The 20,610-nt window shown below is 45.8% G+C and overlaps 1 protein-coding gene across 1 annotated transcript in view; it reads right to left on the reverse strand.

Moving 5' to 3' along the window:
* LOC143957209 (uncharacterized) overlaps nucleotides 1–20,108 on the reverse strand; it is a 68,660-nt gene extending 48,552 nt beyond the window's left edge. Inside the window, exons 1-8 of the mRNA XM_077467353.1 lie at nucleotides 17,808–20,108; nucleotides 13,878–14,019; nucleotides 13,495–13,671; nucleotides 13,285–13,408; nucleotides 8,280–8,377; nucleotides 7,994–8,194; nucleotides 4,814–4,922; nucleotides 442–1,321 (exon numbers count right to left, since the gene is read on the reverse strand). Coding sequence (XP_077323479.1) covers nucleotides 442–1,321; nucleotides 4,814–4,922; nucleotides 7,994–8,194; nucleotides 8,280–8,377; nucleotides 13,285–13,408; nucleotides 13,495–13,671; nucleotides 13,878–14,019; nucleotides 17,808–18,049 — 1,973 coding nt within the window. The 5' untranslated portion in view covers nucleotides 18,050–20,108. The remainder of the gene's footprint in view (nucleotides 1–441; nucleotides 1,322–4,813; nucleotides 4,923–7,993; nucleotides 8,195–8,279; nucleotides 8,378–13,284; nucleotides 13,409–13,494; nucleotides 13,672–13,877; nucleotides 14,020–17,807) is intronic.
* Between the last annotated feature and the right edge of the window lie 502 nt (nucleotides 20,109–20,610).

The following is a 20,610-nucleotide window of genomic DNA, read 5'->3' on the forward strand; positions in this document are numbered from 1 at the left end:
TGCAATACTACTCCTGACCTCTAGAGACTGGAGTCCATGAGTTCCAAAATTGTGCACCGCCCCTCTCTACCAATCACTGGTAATTGAAGTTTTAAAAGGATGAGAGCACCACACCAGCTTGTATAGACTTGCATAGACCTTTTAAAAGATTTTTTTTATTTAGCAACAACTAACAGGTTTCGGGGGCTCAGCACTCCCCCTTTTCCAAAGTGCCTACATCATCTGGTTTTTAGCCCTGATGATCCCCCCGAAATGTGTTGGCTGTTACTAAACAAAAATCTTTTAAAAGGCACTCACATCCTTTTAGAACTTCAATAAACTCCCCCGATGGGTCCAGTAAGAGCCCACAGTTGCTTGTGAGTAGCCTCTAGGCCTGTAAATCACCCACTGCATTATAACTCATCTCCATAAGATTCAGCCCTCCTACATCACAAATGTCACTGGTAATTGGCTTGGTGGACTCTTTCATGCAAAGCAAGAAGGAACTCTGACGGAAACAGCTTTCCACACTGAGGACACGGACGTGGCTTCTGATTTTGGTGGATCCTTTGATGTTTGGCTAGGGCAGAGCCCTGAGTGAAGCATTTTCCGCATTCAGCACAAGCGTAAGGTCTCTCTCCCGTGTGAACTCTTTGGTGTTCGGCGAAGGCCGACTTCTGAGCGAAGCACTTGGTGCAGTGAGAGCAGGCGTATGGCTTCTCCCCTGTGTGAATCCGTACATGTTCATCAAGAGCAGCCTTCTGGGTGAAAGCCTTTCCACAAACGGAGCATGCGTAAGGCTTCACCCCCGAATGCATCCTCAAGTGCCTGGCAAGGTTGGTCTTCTTGGCGAAGCACTTGCCACATTCGGGACAAGGATATGGCTTTTCTCCTGTGTGGATTCGTTCATGCTCAGCAAGATCAGACTTCTGCGCGAAGCACTTGCCACACTGGGAACACTCGTACGGCTTTTCCCCCGTATGGACTTTTTCATGTCGGATAAGGACAGACTTGACCCTAAAGGACTTCCCACATACAGAGCATGAATATGGCTTCACTTCGGCTTCCAAGCTTTGATCTTCAAGTGACTTTTGGGAAAAGGCTTCCTCACCTTCAAGCCAGGAATGCGAGAGTTCACCAGCGGGCGTCCTTTGATGTGAAAAGGGTTCTGCAGGCTGGCTGACGCCTACATATGGCAAAGTTTTATACAAGGAACTCGAAAATGTAAGGGGACCTGAAGACAGAACTCCACAATGAAGTCCAGGAGGACTTGTCATGATCTCACCTTCTGTTTTATGGTTTTGGAAGATCATTGGACTTTTGATTCCACTGTACCTTCCATCTGGAGGGAATCAAAGTTGGCAGGGTAAGAAGAATAGTTCAAACATATTAGATTCCATTCATACTTGTACGACACACTTGTACAACTTTGACACAACTTTGGTTGGGTGAGACTTGGATGTCACTTTGGTCTTGACCAATGATAATGGACTGTTGCCCAACTGTCACATGTATAACATTCAAGTTCGACATTATATATATATATATACCGTATATACTCGAGTATAAGCCGAGATTTTCAGCCTCTTTTTTGAGGCTGAAAGTGCCCCCCTCGGCTTATACTCGAGTCATCGCTGTCTGCCCGCTCGATCAGCGTGTCGAGCAGACAGACAGCGGCCATTCTATTCAAAAGCCGCGCCTCCGGCTCCGCCTTCGCCTGTGATAGGCGGAACACTGAATTTCCCAGCAGCCTGTGTTCCGCCTATCACGGACATCGTATCATCCTCGTACTACGGACGAGGATGATACGACGTCTGTGATAGGCGGAACACAGGCTGCTGGGAAATTCAGTGTTCCGCCTATCACAGGCGAAGGCGGCGGCGCAGCTTTTGAACTTTACAATGGCCGCCGACGAAGAGGGCACGGGACGGAGGCAAGGCAAGGCACGGCACGGCACGGGACGGGACGGGGGCAAGGCAAGGCACGACACGGGACGGATGCAAGGAGGCAAGGCACGGCACGGGACGGAGGCAAGGAGGCAAGGCACGGGACGGAGGCTCGGGACAAAGGTAGGCTGGACACACACACACACACACACACACACACACACACACACACACACACATGGATGGAGACACACACAGGGATGGATGGATGGATGGATGGAGACACACACACACAGGGATGGATGGATGGATGGATGGAGACACACACACACAGGGATGGATGGATGGATGGATGGAGACACACACACACAGGGATGGATGGATGGATGGACACACACACACACAGGGATGGATGGACGGACACACAGGGATGGACGGACACACAGGGATGGACGGACACACAGGGATGGACGGACACACACACAGGGATGGACAGGCATGTCTCACCCTCGGCTTATACACGAGTCAATAAGTTTGCCAGTTTTTTTGGGGGTAAATTGGGGGCCTCGGCTTATATTCGGGTCGGCCTATACTCGAGTATATACGGTATATATATATACACATACACACACACACACACACACACACACACACACACACACACACACACACACACACACTGTGCTCATAAGTTTACATATCCTGGCAGAATTTATGATTTCTTGCCCATTTTCCAGAAAATATGAGGGAGAACACAAAAACGTTTCTTTCATGGTTAGTATTTGGCTGAAGCCATTTATTATCAACTGTGTTTACTCTTTTTAAAATCATAATCACAACAGAAACTACCCAAATGATACTGATCAAAAGTTTACATACCCCAGTTCTTAATACCGTGTATTGCCCCCTTTAACATCAATGACAGCTTGAAGTCTTTTGTGGTATTTCTGGATGAGGCTCTTTATCTTCTCAGATGGTAAAGCTGCCCATTCCTCTTCTTAAAAGCCTCCAGTTCCTGTAAATTCTTGGGCTGTCTTGCATGAACGGCACATTTGAGATCTCCCCAGAGTAGCTCAATGATATTGAGGTCGGGAGACTGAGATGGCCACTCCAGAACCTTCACTTTATTCTGCTGTAGCCAATGACAGGTCGACTTGGCCTTGTGTTTTGGATTATTGTCATGTTGGAATGTCCAAGTACGTTCCATGTGCAGCTTCCTGTCTGATGAATGCAAATGTTCCTCCAGTATTTGATAACATACTGCATTCATCTTGCCATCAATTTTGACCAAATTTCCTGTGCCTTTTGTAGCTCACACATCCCCAAAACATCAGCGACCCACCGCCGTGTTTCACAGTAGGGATGGTGGACCTTTCATCATAGGCCTTGTTGATTGCTCTCCAAATGAAGCATTTATGGTTGTGGCCAAAAAGCAAAATTTTGGTCTCATCACTCCAAATGACTTTGTGCCAGGAGGTTTGAGGCTTGTCTCTGTGCTGTTTGGCGTACTGTAAGTGGGATACTTTGTGGCATTTGTGTAGTAATGGCTTTCTTCTGGCGACTCGACCATGCATCCCATCTTTCTTCAAGTGCCTCCTTATTGTGCATCTTGAAACAGCCATACCACATGGAGATGGAGAGAGGGAGGGAGGGATGGAGGGAGAGGGAGAGAGAGACCTGCATTTTACCTGAAGTTATTTGTGGAGTTTTCTTTGCATCCCAATTTTCCTGGCAGTCATTGCTGAAATTTTAGTTGGTCTACCTAACCGTGGTTTGGTTTCAAAAGTACCCCTCATTTTCCACTTCTTGATTAGAGTTTGAACACTGCGATTGGCATTCTCAATTCCTTGGATATCTTTTTATATCCCTTTTCTGTTTTGTACAGTTCAACTACCTTTTCCCGCAGATCCTTTGACAATTCTTTTGCTTTCCCCATGACTCAGAATCCAGAAATGTCAGTGAGTGAAAGAAGTTTTTGTGTCAACATTCATATTCTCTGAAAAATGGCCAAGAAATCATAAATTCTGCCAGGGTATGTAAACTTAAGAGCACAACTATATATATAATATTATATATATATTACACACATATACATACACACAGACACACACACATGGATGCACTAATTATTTTTAATTCAGCCGGTGTAGTCACTTACAATATATGTCTTTACACATAGGCGCCACACTCTCCCTAATGATGGGTGGGGTCTGTACATACTGACAGTGAGGGAAGGAGGGCGGTGTCTCTACACATCTCCAGTAAGGATAGGCAGAGTCTGTACACATGGAAACTGAGGGTGGGGTCTGCATAGTGACATTGAGGGTGGGCGGGGTCTGTACACACACACAGACACGAGGGTGGGCGGGGTCTGTAGACACAGACACGAGGGTGGGCGGGGTCTGTAGACACAGACACGAGGGTGGGCGGGGTCTGTAGACACAGACACGAGGGTGGGCGGGGTCTGTAGACACAGACACGAGGGTGGGCGGGGTCTGTAGACAGACACGAAAGTGGGCGGGGTCTGTACACACAGACACGAGGGTGGGCGGGGTCTGTACACACAGACACGAGGGTGGGCTGGGTCTGTACACACAGACACGAGGGTGGGTGGGGTCTGTACACACAGACACAGACACGAAAGTGGGCGGGTCTGTACACACAGACACGAGGGTGGGCGGGGTCTGTACACACAGGCACGAGGGTGGGCGGGGTCTGTAGACACAGGCACGAAAGTGGGCGGGGTCTGTACACACAGACACGAGGGTGGGCGGGGTCTGTACACACAGGCACGAGGGTGGGCGGGGTCTGTACACACAGGCACGAGGGTGGGCGGGGTCTGTACACACAGGCACGAGGGTGGGCGGGGTCTGTACACACAGACACGAGGGTGGGCGGGGTCTGTACACACAGACACTATATCTCTATATTCAGTGCTTCCTACTCACCAGTGGTAATGTAAGCAGACACTTCCTCTTCCACTGGCTGATCATCACACCTCCCATAGGCATCGTCGTTGTTTAGATCTTCTACTTTAACAACAATCATGCCGTCTTCCTGGATAGAATAGAGAACACTGAGGGGTACGATTCTAAAACTCTCATATCTATAGGCTGGACTAAAGAAAACAATTTCAATTTTAAAGACCAGAAATCTTCCCTACAAATCCCCTGATTTAGCTTCAGGCTGTATATTTCTGGTGCATCAAATTGTAGCAGTAAATGCAGCATAAAACCTGGTTAACAGTACGCCGATGGGCAAAGAAATTTGATCTTTCTGGGTGGGATCGCCGATCATGTGACCACTGCCACTGGCAGTCACAGTGGTCACATGATCAGGAGCCAGTCTGGCCTGCCACAGATTGTCAGAGACAGCTCTCAGTCCCCACTAACAGCTCAATCTCTGTGCTAGGATCATGCAGTGAGCACTCTCTCAGCAGAAACACTGGCCCATTGTGACACACGTCATTAATTGTGATTAAATTAGGACATAAGAGTGAAAATTCCTCGGGGGCAGGGCCTGATGTAAATTTTTCTCTGTAAATGCTACAAAACACGTCAGTGCTAATAACAAATTGAAAACGGAGCTTATTTTAACCACATGCCGACCGCTCACAGTTAATATACTGTACATGTATGCGAACGGACTTCTTCCGGATTTTGGGTGTGCATGCACGCGTTTCTTGTCAACCCGTGCTGTGTTTGATCAGCAGATTTCAGCCAACGATTTCAGCTGAGACCTGCTGATCGGTCGTGTCCAATCACACACAGAGTTCTAAAAACACATAGAACCCCGTGTACAGTAAAAAGCAATCTGGCTGTTTCTTCTTCCTGAAATGCAGGGAGAAAAAGCAGCCAGATCAGAAAGTAAAACAGCACATATTACACTTGTTAGGACCACAGTTAACCTCTTGATCGCCCCTAGATGTTAACCCCTTCCCAGCCAGTGCCATTAGTACAGTGTCAGTGTACAGTATTATCTCTGATCACTGTGTTAGTGTCACTAGCGACATCAACGTCAGTTAGTGACCCTCCCAGATAGTGTCTGTTAGTGCTAAATTTCCCGCCACCCTATCACAGTAAGTATAAGTCACTGATAACCGTCCATTACAATATAGCTTCTATAGCTGCATAAATTCCAGTATAAAATACCATAGTTTGTAGAAGCTATAACTTTCACCCAAACAAACAAATTAATATTCACTTATTGGGGTTTTTATTTTTACCAAAGACATGTAGCAGAATACACTTTGGCCTAAATTTAATGAAAAAATTAGATTTTTCTTATTTGTTATTGGATATGTTTTATAGCAGAAAGTAAAAAAAAATAATGATATTGTTTTTCAAAAATATGGGTCTTTTTAGTTTATATTGTATAATAAAACATAAAAAACCCAGTGGTGATCAAATACCACCAAAAAAAGCTCTATTTGTTATATTATGGGTACAGTGTTGCATGACTGCACGATTACCAGTTAAAGTTGCGCAGTGCTGAATAGCACAAAATGACCTGGTCATGGAGAGGGGTAAAAACTTTGCGGAGGTCAAGTTAAAGTGTTACTAAAACCACAGCAGTAAAATTAGTCTGTATTTGCAGTAAAGCGTGCTTATTATACTCACTGTGAAACCTAAGGGGTTAATCTTCCGTACTGTGTAAAAAGGCTGTTTGATCCTGTAATCTCGGATCCTCCCCTTCTTCCACAGTCCCCAATCTATCTCCTGAGCCTTAGAGGTACTCTGCACATGCTCAGTTTGATGTGTATTGCTAGAGAGTTTTTTTTTTTGTTCTTGGAAGGGTGCAGGTCATCAGCACAGGGCCAATCAGCACTATCCAGACAGAGGGGCAGGGGTCCTGCAGCCTCATAGGACAGTCAGAGTAGAATGAAAACTCCTTCTACAAGCTTCAAGCAGACACTGATAGCAGTCACAAGACTGCTATATACAGCTGATGAGAAAAGGTTAAAAAAAAAAAAAGGGGGGGGGGGGAATTTAGCAGTTTATATTTACTAAAACGATTGCATTTCCATGTTCTGTGTACTGTGGGAGACCAGATATAACGAATGCATGGTCCTGGGTTTAGTAACACTTTAAGAAGTATTAAATATCCATGCTCAGCATAGCTAATCAATTCCCTAATAGATGTATAACCATGTAAATTTCAGTGTATACCGTACATTTGACCTAAATGCCTCTTTTAAAGGATGAATATGAATGTACCATGTGATGGGAGTCACTTTGGGTGGGGGGCTTGTGGAACCCAGCTTACTTGGAGAGTAATCCAGCTCCCTCGGCCCCTCCTATGTGTAATTTACCCTGTGTCTATTAGGGGCACAGGGTGACCGAGAACCCCAATCTGCACTAGTCAGACTCACTGTACAACCATGCTGGAATATTGTAATATTTTATATATATATATATGACATTGTTTTTTTGTCTCATATACTATTGTAGACTCTTTTCTAGATTGTTTGAGGTGTGGCTGTATCCCATTGTTCTATTGTTTGTGTCTGCCTTGGGAGAAACCTATTATGGGATGTATATGCCTCCGTGGATTAGCTGAGAGGGGGAGGTTCCTCCAGCAGTCCCTCCCAAAGACAGTCTACTAATGAGAAGTTTGAATACACCTGTGTCGTGCTACTGGTGGAGGTAAAATCTACCCCGCCACGTTTCATTATGCCAAGAAGGGGGGGGGGGAGGATACGAGTAGATATCTTTGTGTGCCTTTGTTCAAACAAACAGTTCATTTTCCAGTTCCGCAGCCAAAACAAGTACTGCCTAGTTCTTGGTTGCAAGCAGCTGTAATATCTAATATCTAGATTTAGACTGGAGAAAGTGGTATATGACGGAAGCACTCAGAGTGTGGAAAGCGATTCTGTGACATACCATACACAGCATGTCTACAAATCATACAGTATAGCTTTATCCAGCCCACAGGTACACAGCTTTAAAAAAAAGTTACGAGATACACAGCACCTCAAGAAGCTTACCATTGACCCCTTTAGCTACGAGTGTAAAACTAATTTCAAAATATTAATCTATAGACATGCACTGACAGAACCTCCCTATGAAATAGGAATAGTTTAATACTTGGTCACACCATTTACGTATGACCACCCCATGTGGACTTACTTCATCATCCTGAGGGATCTCCTGATCTTCCTGTGTGGAGTCCCGGGAATACAAAGAATGGGCGAAACATCTCTCTGGGAGATTTCTGTTACTGGATCCATCTGTAGGAAAATCCTCCTCCTTACATTGCACATCAGTCTGTGAATACTTCTCTTTCATTTCTTCTGTGATCTCAACTTTAACATGAATCGGATGTTCATTCTATGCAACACAATAGCTTTACTGATCAGGGTTCACAAGGCCTCTACTGTAGATGGGTCATGTAGAATATCGGAATAGCTCTTACCTGATGGTCCTCTGGAATCTCCTGATGTTTCTGTGTGGAGTCCCGGGAATACAGAGGACGGGTACACCTCTCTGGGGAATTCCCATTACTGGATCCATCTGTAGGAAACACACACACTGACTGAATACGTGTCTTTATATCAGAGGATGTGTGTATCAAGGATGCAAGCTCACGGCAGCTAGCTAACCTAGGCAAGGACCTTGTTTGGTGTGGGAGAGAATGAAGCTTACATTACTCATGCAAGATTGGCTGTGATATACTTTCACATACCTGACCACATGTGGCCACCACTAGATTGCAAACAGATTAGCAAGATACCTAGACCAAGCACATTGACACTACAATGCAACAATATCTCTAGAGAGACCAGTCCTAGCTTAGTACACAGAAGACACTTAACAAATTTATAATTTAATATCCAAAAGGTGGGGAGTGCATTCAATATGTAAAAGAAAAAGAATTACAAGACACAAATGCAAACAGTTTGGCTATGAAAGTCGATTTAGCGAAATTTAGATGTAGAGTGGGCTTTAGCCCTTGTTCATCCTACCCTGGGGGTGTTCCCTTCCCAGCCTACAGGATGGTTCTGAAGTAACCAGAATCAAAAAGTCCCTGGACGATTCTGATGGCTGGGTCAAGGATAGGATTTTTGACACCGCACGCCCCCCCCCACCCCAAAGCACCTTGTCCCCATGTTAATGAGGACAAGGGCCTCTTCCCGACAACCCTGGCCGTTGGTTGTCGGGGTCTGTGGGCGGGGGGCTTATCGGAATCCGGGAGCCCCCTTTAATAAGGGGGCCCCCCACCCTATGTGAATGAGTATGGGGTACAATGTACCCCTACCCATTCACCTGTAAAATAAAGTAAAAAACACAACACACAAGATAAAATAGTTTATTGCACAGCTCCGGGGGTCTTCCGTCTTCGGGGGTCTTCTCACCGGACTCCTCCGCCATCTTCTTGTAGCTCTTTTACTAGCGGTGGAGCCCGGCTTTCTTCCTCGCCACCGCCCTCTTCTTCCGACTTCAGGGGGTCTTGTCCCCCTCTTCGGTTCTTCTGCCGGGCCACCGTGCCTTCTTCTAGCTCTTTTACAGGCAGTGGCCCGATCTTCTGTCGCCGCCTTCTGTTCTCTTCTGATGTTGCCTCGTCGCATCCTCCGCTCACAATGGCACAGACGCGACGCGCGGCGACTTATATAGGGACATCACCGGATGATGTCCCCGCCCATTATGGTGTCACAGTCCCAGAGGATGCTGGGACTGTGACATCATAATAGGCGGGGACATCATCCGGTGATGTCCCTATATAAGTCGCCGCGTGCCTTGTCCCCGTCATTGTGAGCAGAGAGAGCGACGAGGCAACATCTGAAGAGAAGAACAGAAGGCGGCGACAGAAGACCGGGCCACCGCCTGTAAAAGAGCTAGAAGAAGGCGCGGTGGCCCGGCAGAACTGAAGAGGGGGACAAGACCGCCAAAGTTGGAAGAAGAGGGTGGCGGCGAGGAAGAAAGCCGGGCTCCTCCGCTAGTAAAAGAGCTAGCAGAAGATAGCGGAGGAGTCCGGCGAGAAGACCCCCGAAGACGGAAGACCCCCGGAGCTGTGCAATAATCTATTTTATCTGTGTGCTGTCTTTTTTTATTTTACTTTATTTTACAGGTGAATGGGTAGGGGTACATTGTACCCCATACTCATTCACATAGGGTGGGGGGCCGGTATCTGGGGGCCCCCTTATTAAAGGGGGCTCCCGGATTCCGATAAGCCCCCCGCCCACAGACCCCAACAACCGGCCAGGCCAGGGTTGTCGGGAAGAGGCCCTTGTCCTCATCAACATGGGGACATGGTGCTTTGGGGTGGGGGGGCCATGCGGCCCCCCCTTCCCCAAGGCACCTCCCCATGTTGAGGGCACGCGGCCTGGTACGGCTCAGGAAGGGGGGGGCTCGCTCGTCCCCCCCTTTCCTGGCCGGCCGGGTAGCGTGCTCGGACAAGGGTCTGATGTGGACCTGGGGGGGGGGGGGGCCCACGCCGATTTTTTAAGTCCATACCAGGTCCATACCACGAAGGATATGTCGCTGACCCCACCTACCTGGAGACGTGCTCGAAATGAGCGGACTTTCCTCCGCCTGTGTGGGCGAGTCCGTTCATTTCAAAAGTAGGGCGGATAGTACGGCGAACTTAGTACGCCGTATTAGTCCGCTGAAAAAGTGCCGTGTGTGGGCAAGTAGCCCATTCGGAAAGTCCGGCGGCAAGTCCGCCGGATAGTCCGCTACGTGTGTACACGGCATAAGATTGCCCTGTATTTGGTTCCATCCAGCTTTCCATTAACTCTAACCAGCTTTCCTGTCCCTGCTGAAGAAAAGCATCCCCACAACATGATGCTGCCACCACCATGTTTCACGGTGGGGATAGTTTTCTCAGGGTAATGTGCTGTGTTAGTTTTCCGCCACACATAGCGATTTGCTTTTAGGCCAAAAAGTTAAATTTTGGTCTCAACTGACCAGAGAACCTTCTTCCACATGTTTGCTGCGTCCCCTACATGGCTTCTTGCAAACTGCAAACAGGACTTCTTATGGCTTTCTTTCAACAATGGCTTTCTTCTTGCCACTCTTCTATAAAGGCCAGATTTGTAGAGAGCACGACTAATAGTTGTCCTGTGGACAGATTCTCCCACCTGAGCTGTGGATCTCTGCAGCTTCTCCAGAGTTACCATGGGCCTCTTGGCTGCTTCTCTGATCAATGCAATCAATATGACGTCCTCCCAGAATTCCACTCTTGCATGCCCCCGAGGACATCCGTGACCGCCGGGTCCAGAGGAACCGGTGGATCACAGATCAGCGGCCGTTTACCACGTGATCGCTCTGTCAAATGACAGAGCATTTCACTTGTAAACAAACCGTCATCATGACACCGGTTCCTCTCTCCCCTCTGTGAACCGATCGATACATTGTGAGAGGAGAGGGGGAGAGATCGGATGGCAGCAACACTGTGGGCTGGATCTGTAGTGCCTACAGCGCTGCTCTGTGACAATTGCAGTCACATCCAGCCATCCATCTATCCAAGCTCAGCCAAACCTCCATGCTCAGCCACACTTTGCAATACCCTGCCATTTTCTGCAGTACCCTGCCATACTCAGTGATACCCAGCCTCTGTGTGTGGCCAGGCTGTGGAAGTCTCACACATGTGGTATCGCCGTACTCAGGAGGAGTGGGAGAATCTATTTTGGGGTGTCATTTTTGGTATGTACATGCTATGTGTTAGAAATATTGTATAAATGGACAACTTTGTGTTAGAAAAAAAAAAAAGGGGTTTTAACCACTTCCCGCCTGCCAGCCGTCATATGACGTCCTTGAATTTGTGCAGGGATATCTGAATGATGCCTGCACCTATAGGCATCATTCAGATATTAGCTTTTTCAGCCGGCGATTCCCTACATCACAAGAATGATCATAATGGCTGTTCCGCTGCTTGATCATTCTTACGGGAGGTGAGAATGGACGTCCTCCACCTCCCGCCGCCCTCCGGTGCTTCTACCGACTCACCGCTACGATCGAAGCCAGGATTGTTGTTTTTTTTCAGGCTTTCCAGCCTAGAGGTGAGATGTGAGGTCTCACTGACCCTATATCTCACTGTAAAGAGGACCTGTCATTTCATATTCCTATTACAATGGATGTTTACATTCCTTGTAATAGGAATAAAAGTGATAAAAAAAATTATTTTTGGAAAAAAGTGTCTAACTAAAATAAATAAAGCAAAATGAACAATAAAAAAAAGTTTGGTGCCATTCCACGAGTGTGTGCAATTTTGAAGGGTCACATGTTAGATATCTTTTTACTCGGCGTAACTTCTTCTTTCACATTTTGCAAAAACATTGGGCTAACTTTACTGTTTTGTTTTTTGTAAAGCACAAAACCGTTTTTTCCCTCAAAAAAGAAACGCGTTTGAAAAATTGCAAGTACCGTGGGAGATAAAAAGTTGCAATGACCGCCACTGTATTCTCTAAACATAAATCATGTTTTGGGATTCTATGTAATTTTCTAGCAAATAAATGATGATTTTTACATGTAGGAGAGAAATGTCAGAATTGGCCTGGGTCCTCCAGAACACCTGATGGCGCTCCCTGCATGTTGGGCCTCTGTATGTGGCCGCTATGTGTAAAAGTATCACACATGTGGTATCGCCGTACTCGGGAGTAATAGCAGAATGTGTTTTGGGGTGTAATTTGTGGTATGCATATGCTGTGTGTGAGAAATAACCTGCTAATTTGACAATTTTGTGAAAAAAAAAAAATGAAAAAAGAATCTTGATTTTGCAAAGAATTGTGGGAAAAAATGACAACTTCAAAAAACCCACCATGCCTCTTTCTAAATACCTTGTAATGTCTTCTTTCCAAAAAGGGGTCATTTGGGGGGTATTTGTACTTTTCTGGCATGTTAGGGTCTCAAGAATTGAAATAGGCCGTCAGTACTTCAAGTGTGATCAATTTTCAGATATTGGCACCATAGCTTGTGGACTCTATAACTTTCACAAAGACCAAATAACATCCACCAATTTGTACTTATTTTTACCAAAGATATGTAGCAGTATAAATTCTGGCCAAAATTTATTAAGAAAAATTACTAATTTGCTAAATGTTATAATGGAAGTCATTTTTTTTTTTTTTACAGAATTTTCAGTCTTTTATTGTAAAAAAAATAAAAAACCCAAAACGGTGATTAAATACCACCAAAAGAAAGCTCTATTTGTGTGAAAAAAGGAAAAAAAAAATCATATGGGTACAGTGTTGTATGACTGCGTAATTGTCATTCAAAATGTGAGAGCACTGAAAGCTGAAAATTTATCTGGTTATTAAGGGGGTTTAAGTGCTGAGTGGTCAAGTGGTTAATACCACTGAATTAAACTACATTTGCAACCATGCTACTGTTATACTAATGTTATATCTCAGATACTGGTGTATCTAGGTGGATCCTCAATACTCTTCTCTCCTTTACAAGAAATGAAAGTTTCCTCTTACCCGGTGATGTGAGGGGTGGCCGGTTCTCCATCATGACATCCTTGTAGGAATCCTTGTGTCCTTCTATATACTCCCACTCCTCCATGGAGAAATAGACAGTGACATCCTGACACCTTATAGGAACCTGACACACACAATGATACAGTCACCATCCAGACACATCCCTTGTCTGATACTGGATAATGTCCCAGAATTCCCGGCACCGCTCACCTCTCCCGTCAGCAGCTCAATGATCTTCTGGGTGACTTCTAGGATCTTACTGTCTTTGTTCTTCTCAGGTATCAGAGAAGAAAGTTGAGACTCTGTTATTAGGCTCAGGTTTCCGTTCCACCCCCTTGAAATATGAGATGTTGTGTTGTCATTGATCTTCTTCAGAGGTCCATAATTCTATAACATAATAGATAAATAATAACCGAGGGATGTCCCTCAATATTCTGAAGGTGCTTCTTTACTGTTAACAGGACTTTAGAGATACTACTTATAATTTACCCACAATCCTCCTCAACTCAACTCCTCCTCAACTCTCCTGCCAGGTCTCCGTTTTATTAATGGTGATGAGTGATGACATGTGACCCTCCCAGAATCCTCCTCACCTCTCCAGTCAGTAGGTAGATGATTTCCAGGGTGAGATTTAATATCTTCTCGGTCATGTAACTTTGCTCCTTCTCCATCCTCATTGATGGGGCTGGGAATGGACTCTGCTCCTTGTGGGAGGGACCATCCAAGATGTGACCTCTGAGGGATGAATACACAGCAGATTAGAATTAATCTGAAATTTCAAGAGCATGTGATATAAAAGTGTAAAAAATGCTTTATTCGACAGACAGTAAAAGTAACCTTTTACTGGTCACTGCAGTCTACACCTAATTGAAAGATCAAATTGTAACTGTTTTGCTTTGTTCTTCAATGAGACTGGAAAAACAAGAAAAGCATATGGCCAAGCAAAGAAAAGTATCTATTTCTACCTCCCTCTCTCCTATGCTCCCCCCTTCTCCCTGTCATCCTTCCTCTGGACACAGGAATCATCAGACTGTGAGAAAGTCCAAAAGAAGTTCAACAGGAACAGGAGGAACATAGCAACATAGCAGCAAAAGTCTAGCCTTAGAAAATGTTGAGAGCCAAGAGGATTGGTTCCATGGAGTAGCTTCTTAGTTGGAAGCCCCAAGACTCCACCAAGTGAAGTAAGCATTGCATGTCCAATAATAGACCCGATTGGAAGTAGACTTGTCCTATACCACAAGGAGTGCAACTTTAGAGATGACTATCTTTCAGAACCTGGTTTTGAACAGCCATTCCTCAGGATGGCAAAAACAGTCCTTGAGATAGAAAATCCTGATGATCTGACAGTGCCCACAGATCGTCTGCCAGCAATCTGGCGGACCAATCTGCCACCACTGGCGGCACAGTGGTGTAGTGGTTAGCACTCTTGCCTGGCAGTAAAAAGGGTCGCTGGCTCGAATACCAACCACGACACTACCTGCCTGGAGTTTGCATGTTCTCCCTGTGCCTGTGTGGGTTTCTTCCGGGTACTCCGGTTTCCTCCCACACTCCAAAGACATGCAGGTAGGTTAATTGGCTCCTGTCCAAAATTGGCCCTAGTATATGAATAGTGACCTTGGATTGTGGGCTCATTGAGGGTAGGGACTGATGTGAGTGTGCAATGTACAGGAAAAGGGACAATTGTAGACACTCAGGTTGAACTGGATGGACTGGTGTCTTTATTCAACCTTCCTAACTATGTAACTATGTAATCTTACCAGATCAGTGTATCTTACCAGGTCAGGGGAGGTAAGACAAAGATTAGGATGTACTGATCCCACAGAGCCACCCGAGCATTCAGTGTTTCTGATAAAGCAGTGGTTTCCAACCTCAGTCCCCATGTTTTTGAAATTTCCCTTAGATAAAATACCTCTCTTAAATACCAAGCCATTGACATTGATTAATAGTACATGTGCAAGGTGTAGGAAATCCTGAAAACGTGACCTGTTGGAGGTACTGAGGTTTGGGTCACTTTTCCTCCCACTGACACCAAGAATGGGTCACTACTTCTCCCACTGACACCAAGAATGGGTCACTATTCCTCCCACTGACACCAAGAATGGGTCACTATTCCTCCCACTGACACCAAGAATGGGTCACTATTCCTCCCACTGACACCAAGAATGGGTCACTATTCCTCTCACTGACACCAATGATGGGCCATTATGTTTCCTCTATTGCTTATGATTGGACATTGTTTTTTCCCCCATTGACACCAAGGCATTTTCTATAACACTGGCCACAATCTGTCTCCTTCAAAGTCTGAAAAACAGTAAACTGGCCCATTGTTTAGAAAGTTTAGAGACCTTTTCAGTTTGTTGTGGAACCTGAAGGCCAAAAGAGCCCCCTCTGACATCCCCCCACTAAAGACCCCAGGTGTAGGGACCACTCTCTGGGGTCCAGGTGCTGCTGGAAGTCTGCCCATCATTTATGTATGCCTGGTATGTACACAGTGGACGAAGCTGGAATCTAACGTTCTGACCACGACAGGAGCCAATCTAGGAGCCAATCTTCTGCCATGGCGGGACTTTTGGTTCCTCCCTGATGGTTAATGGACGCCACCACAATAGCATAATTTGACAGAATCTGGAGTGGATTATCCTCCAACATAATGATCCAATGCTGCAGAAACAGACAAATTGTCCACAGCTCCAGGATGTTGAAAGGAAGATGAGACTGGTCCTCCGACCAAGTCCCCAGCACCAAGAGGGTACCTAGTACTCCTTGTAAGTCTGACAGACTGGCAACTATCATTTGAATCCTTCAAAGGATTAGAAGGAAGGACATCCTTAATTTCAGAGTTGCATTCCTGAGCCATAAAGCCAGGAGCATCTTGAACTTCGTTGACAAACTACAATCTGTCCAGGGACCACAGGGACTGATCCCACATTGAAAGACTGGTTGTGAAGAAGAAAGAGTCAGTTTCTCCTGTGCAAGGACAAGTTTAGTCTGGCCTGTCTGATCCAGAGCCAGACACCCAAAACAATGAGAGAGTTCCAGCGACAATATCTGAAGGTTCAGGATCCACCCGAACCACTGTAATGTCTGAATAGTCAAGTTGACAAACACACCAATTGTTCCCTCAACAGGAATTCATCCTAGTACTTCACAGTAGGGATACCACAAGAACACAGCGGGGCCTAGCTAAAGCAAGTATCTTGTTAAACACCTGAGATGCAGATGGGAGGCCAAAAGGGCAGATAGTGCACAGGCCCCACAGGGAAACATAGGAAACTGGTGCGCTAGAATAATTGGAACATACGGGATCATAGCCTTGATGTCCACAGAAACCAGAAAGTCTAATTGGTAAAGGGAGGCAATGATAGATTTGGTGGATTCCAGGTGGAATTTCTGGGCCCAAAGGAAGGCATTCAGAGCTCTAAGATCCTAAAACTATGTCCCCACTGGATTCTGGGACAGCCAAGAGGTTGAAGTAAAACTACTAAGGCAATTCTGCCACAGGAACTAGTGCAATACTGTGATCCGAAAGATCTGAGCGGGCTCAATGGAGATCCGCTAAACTGAACTGCAGCACCAGAAGGTGATTAACTAAGGAGGGGACAGGGAGCAGAAACTCTGGTTGTAGCTTTGGGCTACTACCTCCCGCACCCAGTCCTCCACAAAGTATAACAAAAGTCCCTGATCTCTGTAAAGTGGGGCATGCAGAGAAAGAGTCATCTGAGGTTTTGGCAGACTTTGAATTCAAGAACTTGCAAATAAAATGGGATTCAAGCTTGGGGACTCTCGAAGAAGAGATTAAGGAAGAAGCTAAATTATAAAAGATTTTACTAACATTTAGAGAGGGAAGAGGTTTACTAATCCATTCCTTAGGGCTCGTTTACACTTGCTTCGACTTTAACACACATTAAATCGCTTGTGGCTTCAACATGCTTTTTTAATGTGTTTTTGATGCTTCGGTGATGCTTTTTTTTTTTTTGAAGGCTTAATGAAGCTTGGCAAATACCATGTGTGTGTTGATTTTCTATTTGTTTTAAAGGGGCCCAGTAGAACCCCAGCTCAGTAGTACCCCCACTCTGAAGATCCTCAGCTTATTAGTACCCTCGTCAGCAGATGAGTAGTTCCCCCAGATCTGCTGATGCCCCAATTAGTAGTATTCCTAGCTCTTCTGATCCTCCACTCACTAGTAACTCCCAGCTCTGCTGATCCCCCACGCAGTAGTAACCCCCGGCTCTGCTGATCCTGTGGTTTGCTGATCCTCCTCTCTCTCTGGTCCCCGCTCACCTCCTGCTATATTACTCGCACACTGTTGATCACATGTGACATCTGCTAGTTTCTTATGCTTCAGTCCCTCAGCTCTGCTGATCCTCTGCTCTTCAGTCCTCTCTCTCTGATCCCCACTCACCTCCTGCTATATCGCTCCCATGCTTCTCACTACATGTGACATCTGCTAGTTTCTCCTGCTCTGGTCCCCCAGCTCTGCTGATCCTCTGCTGCTCAGTCCTCTCTCTCCGGTTGCCGCTCACCTTCCGCTATAGCTTTGCCATGTTGTGCACCATCTGTTAGTTGCATCGCTCCGGTCCGGACCGCGCTCACCTTCCTGCTGCTCCACGTTGTAGACCAGATGTGATGTCGGCACCAGATCCTTCCAGAATATATACATGTGAACCAGAAGTGACTGCTGATGATGTCTTTCTGGTTTGCTTGTTTCCTTGGGCATCCTGGGATAAGTCATACTTGCAATACCTCCGAAACAAAGTGAAGCCATCTGAATAAAAGCCTTTCAAAAGCGTGTGTGGTCAGAGACTTCTATGGAGGCTTTGGAGACGCTTTGAAGCACCAAGTGACATGGTGGATCATTTTTGAAGATAAGAAAATGCAACTTGTGAACAGGAATGTAAGGTAACCATTTTATTTAGTGGCAGGGGCTTTAATTGCCATTCAGAGTACTTTAAAAAAGCGTGCCCGATGCCACATTTTGAAGCAAGTGTAAATGAGCCCTTAGGGGAAGATGGGGGAGCTTGCCCACTCTAGCATCCTTGATAAGAATCCCTCAAAGGTCATGCAGATCAAATGCATCGAGCACACAGGTTCCACAGGACAGTGCTTGAACCAAAGTACCCTACATCTATCTACAGACATGAAATGGGAAGCTTCTAGAAGAAAAACTAACATTTCAAAATGATTAACCATCAGTTTTTAAACCAGCTGATGTAATTACTTATGGAGTATGCACTTTCTTTATCTTTAACCCATTCATGTCTAGCGTACGCAGATGTGCATACTTGGCTTTTGAGGGTTATACTGGGATGATGCCCGCAGCTGCAGGCATAATCCTGGTACCGTTGTTTAGAGCGGGCGATGTGGCTAAAAGCCGCTCGGTTGTTATCCCGGAGGAGCAGGAGGGGATGTCCCCCCCTCCCGCCGCCTCCCACTGCTCTTCCTGGGCCTCCCGTTGGCACCGGAGAGCCGATCGATGATCAGAATGATCAGAGTGGAACAAAGCCGGAAATGGCTTTGTTCCACTCTCCTTGATGTAAACACGGAAGCGACGTCACAACGTCACTTCCGGTTTACTCGGCTGCCAATGGCGTTGGATTTTAAAAAAACATACAGTATTCAGATACACCGTTTTCAGTGATCTGAATACTATGAAGTGCAAAGGAGGGATTTGGGATATTTTAGACGCCCCGATCCCTCCATAAAGAGGAGCTGTCCCCACCTATTACTGTCACAAGAGAGGTTTACATTTTTTTTTATTTTTTTAAACACAATTTAATCATATAGAAGAAAAAAAAAAATTCAAACCGCCCCTGTCACCGCGAGCTCGCGCAGCAAAGAGAACGCATACGGAAGTCACGCCTGCATATGTAAACGGTATTCAAATCACGCATGTGAGGTATCGCCGCGATCGTCAGAGTGAGAGCAATAATTCTAGCACTAGACCTCCTCTGTAACTCAAACCTGGTAACCGTAAAGAAAAAAAAAAATTAAAGTGTCGCCTATGGAGATTTTTAAGTACCAAAGCGTGACATGTTTGGTATCTATTTACTTGGCGTAACATCCTCTTTCACATTATACAAACAAATTGGGATAACTATACTGTTTTATAATATAATATAACTTTGGGGGGTTCTAAGTAATTTTCTAGCAAAAAAATAGGGATTTTAACTTGTAAACACCAAATGTCAGAAATAAGCTTAGTCATGAAAGGGTTAAGGCTGGGTTTAACATATGTCCAACTGCAGTTCCCGGCACGGGTGCGTTCCCGTTCACCGGTTCAGGCGTGAATCAGGTCTGAACTTTAGCCTGAATTGGACCCAAAGTCGTATAGGACCCTTTTTGAATGGACATGTGTGAATCGGCTTTTTTAAAGGGTTGGTCACTAGGGTTGCCACCTCGCCCCTTTAAACCCGAACACACATGAATTACACAGGCTGATTAAGGTGGTAATTAAACTCATTGGTGCCTTATTTGCACTAAATTAGCCTCAGAACCTGTGTAATTCTAAGGTGTTTGGGTTTAAAGGGATGAGGTGGCAACCCTATCAGTCACACGCGCTTGTCATGCAAATTGGATGCGGGTTGAACCCATCCTCAATCTATGCCTTGGTTCGCTTGTAAGCTGGTGCCATGACCACTCCTCAGGTTTCCTGTTTGGGGGGGGGGGGCTCCTTTCTCTTGCAGCATCCTATGGAGCCACCCTTGCATACAGGGACCAGAGTTGTGTCTCCCTACAGTGCCTACACTGTGTGTATCAATAGAAACACACAGCTCAGTAGCCTGGGATGGCAAGGCACTCAGCTGCTCCCCCCGCCCAATTCTGCAACCCAACTATCTGCTGTTAAGTCTTTCCTGACTGGAAGTTTAGAGAAGCACCAGAGTCTTCCGGTTCTTCATTAATCGGGAAGGAGTCTACAAAAAGCCGTTGATAGTAGAGAAATCTTCCGAGATGAGATAGAAAAAACATCCGCTCTCCTTGGGACACCAGAAAATGGAGGTGCTCTGGTTGTGGGCGGAGTTATCCTGTACCGGACAATGAATTTTTTGTTGCAAGCGGCCGTTTCTCCTCTATGGGGGGCCGTATCACCACCGGCAGTCTCCGAATTCCAGTGTCCCTCAAAGAACGATAAAGAAGTATAAATATTATAATAATTAGAAGCACAATAAAGAATAATAATAGCATAGTCATATATATATATTTGCAGTCCCCACCTCCACCAACATTATCACCATTACTGCCCCTCATCCATGACCTCCCCCCATCACACAATACAGAACCACATCAGCACTGACCACTGACCAGCTGCCAGCCTCCTCTCTATTATCA

The sequence above is a fragment of the Lithobates pipiens genome, unplaced genomic scaffold (genome assembly GCF_037356315.1).
Source record: "Lithobates pipiens isolate NorthernLeopardFrog02 unplaced genomic scaffold, aLitPip1_a1.2 Scaffold_51, whole genome shotgun sequence".
Taxonomy (NCBI): Eukaryota; Metazoa; Chordata; class Amphibia; order Anura; family Ranidae; genus Lithobates; species Lithobates pipiens.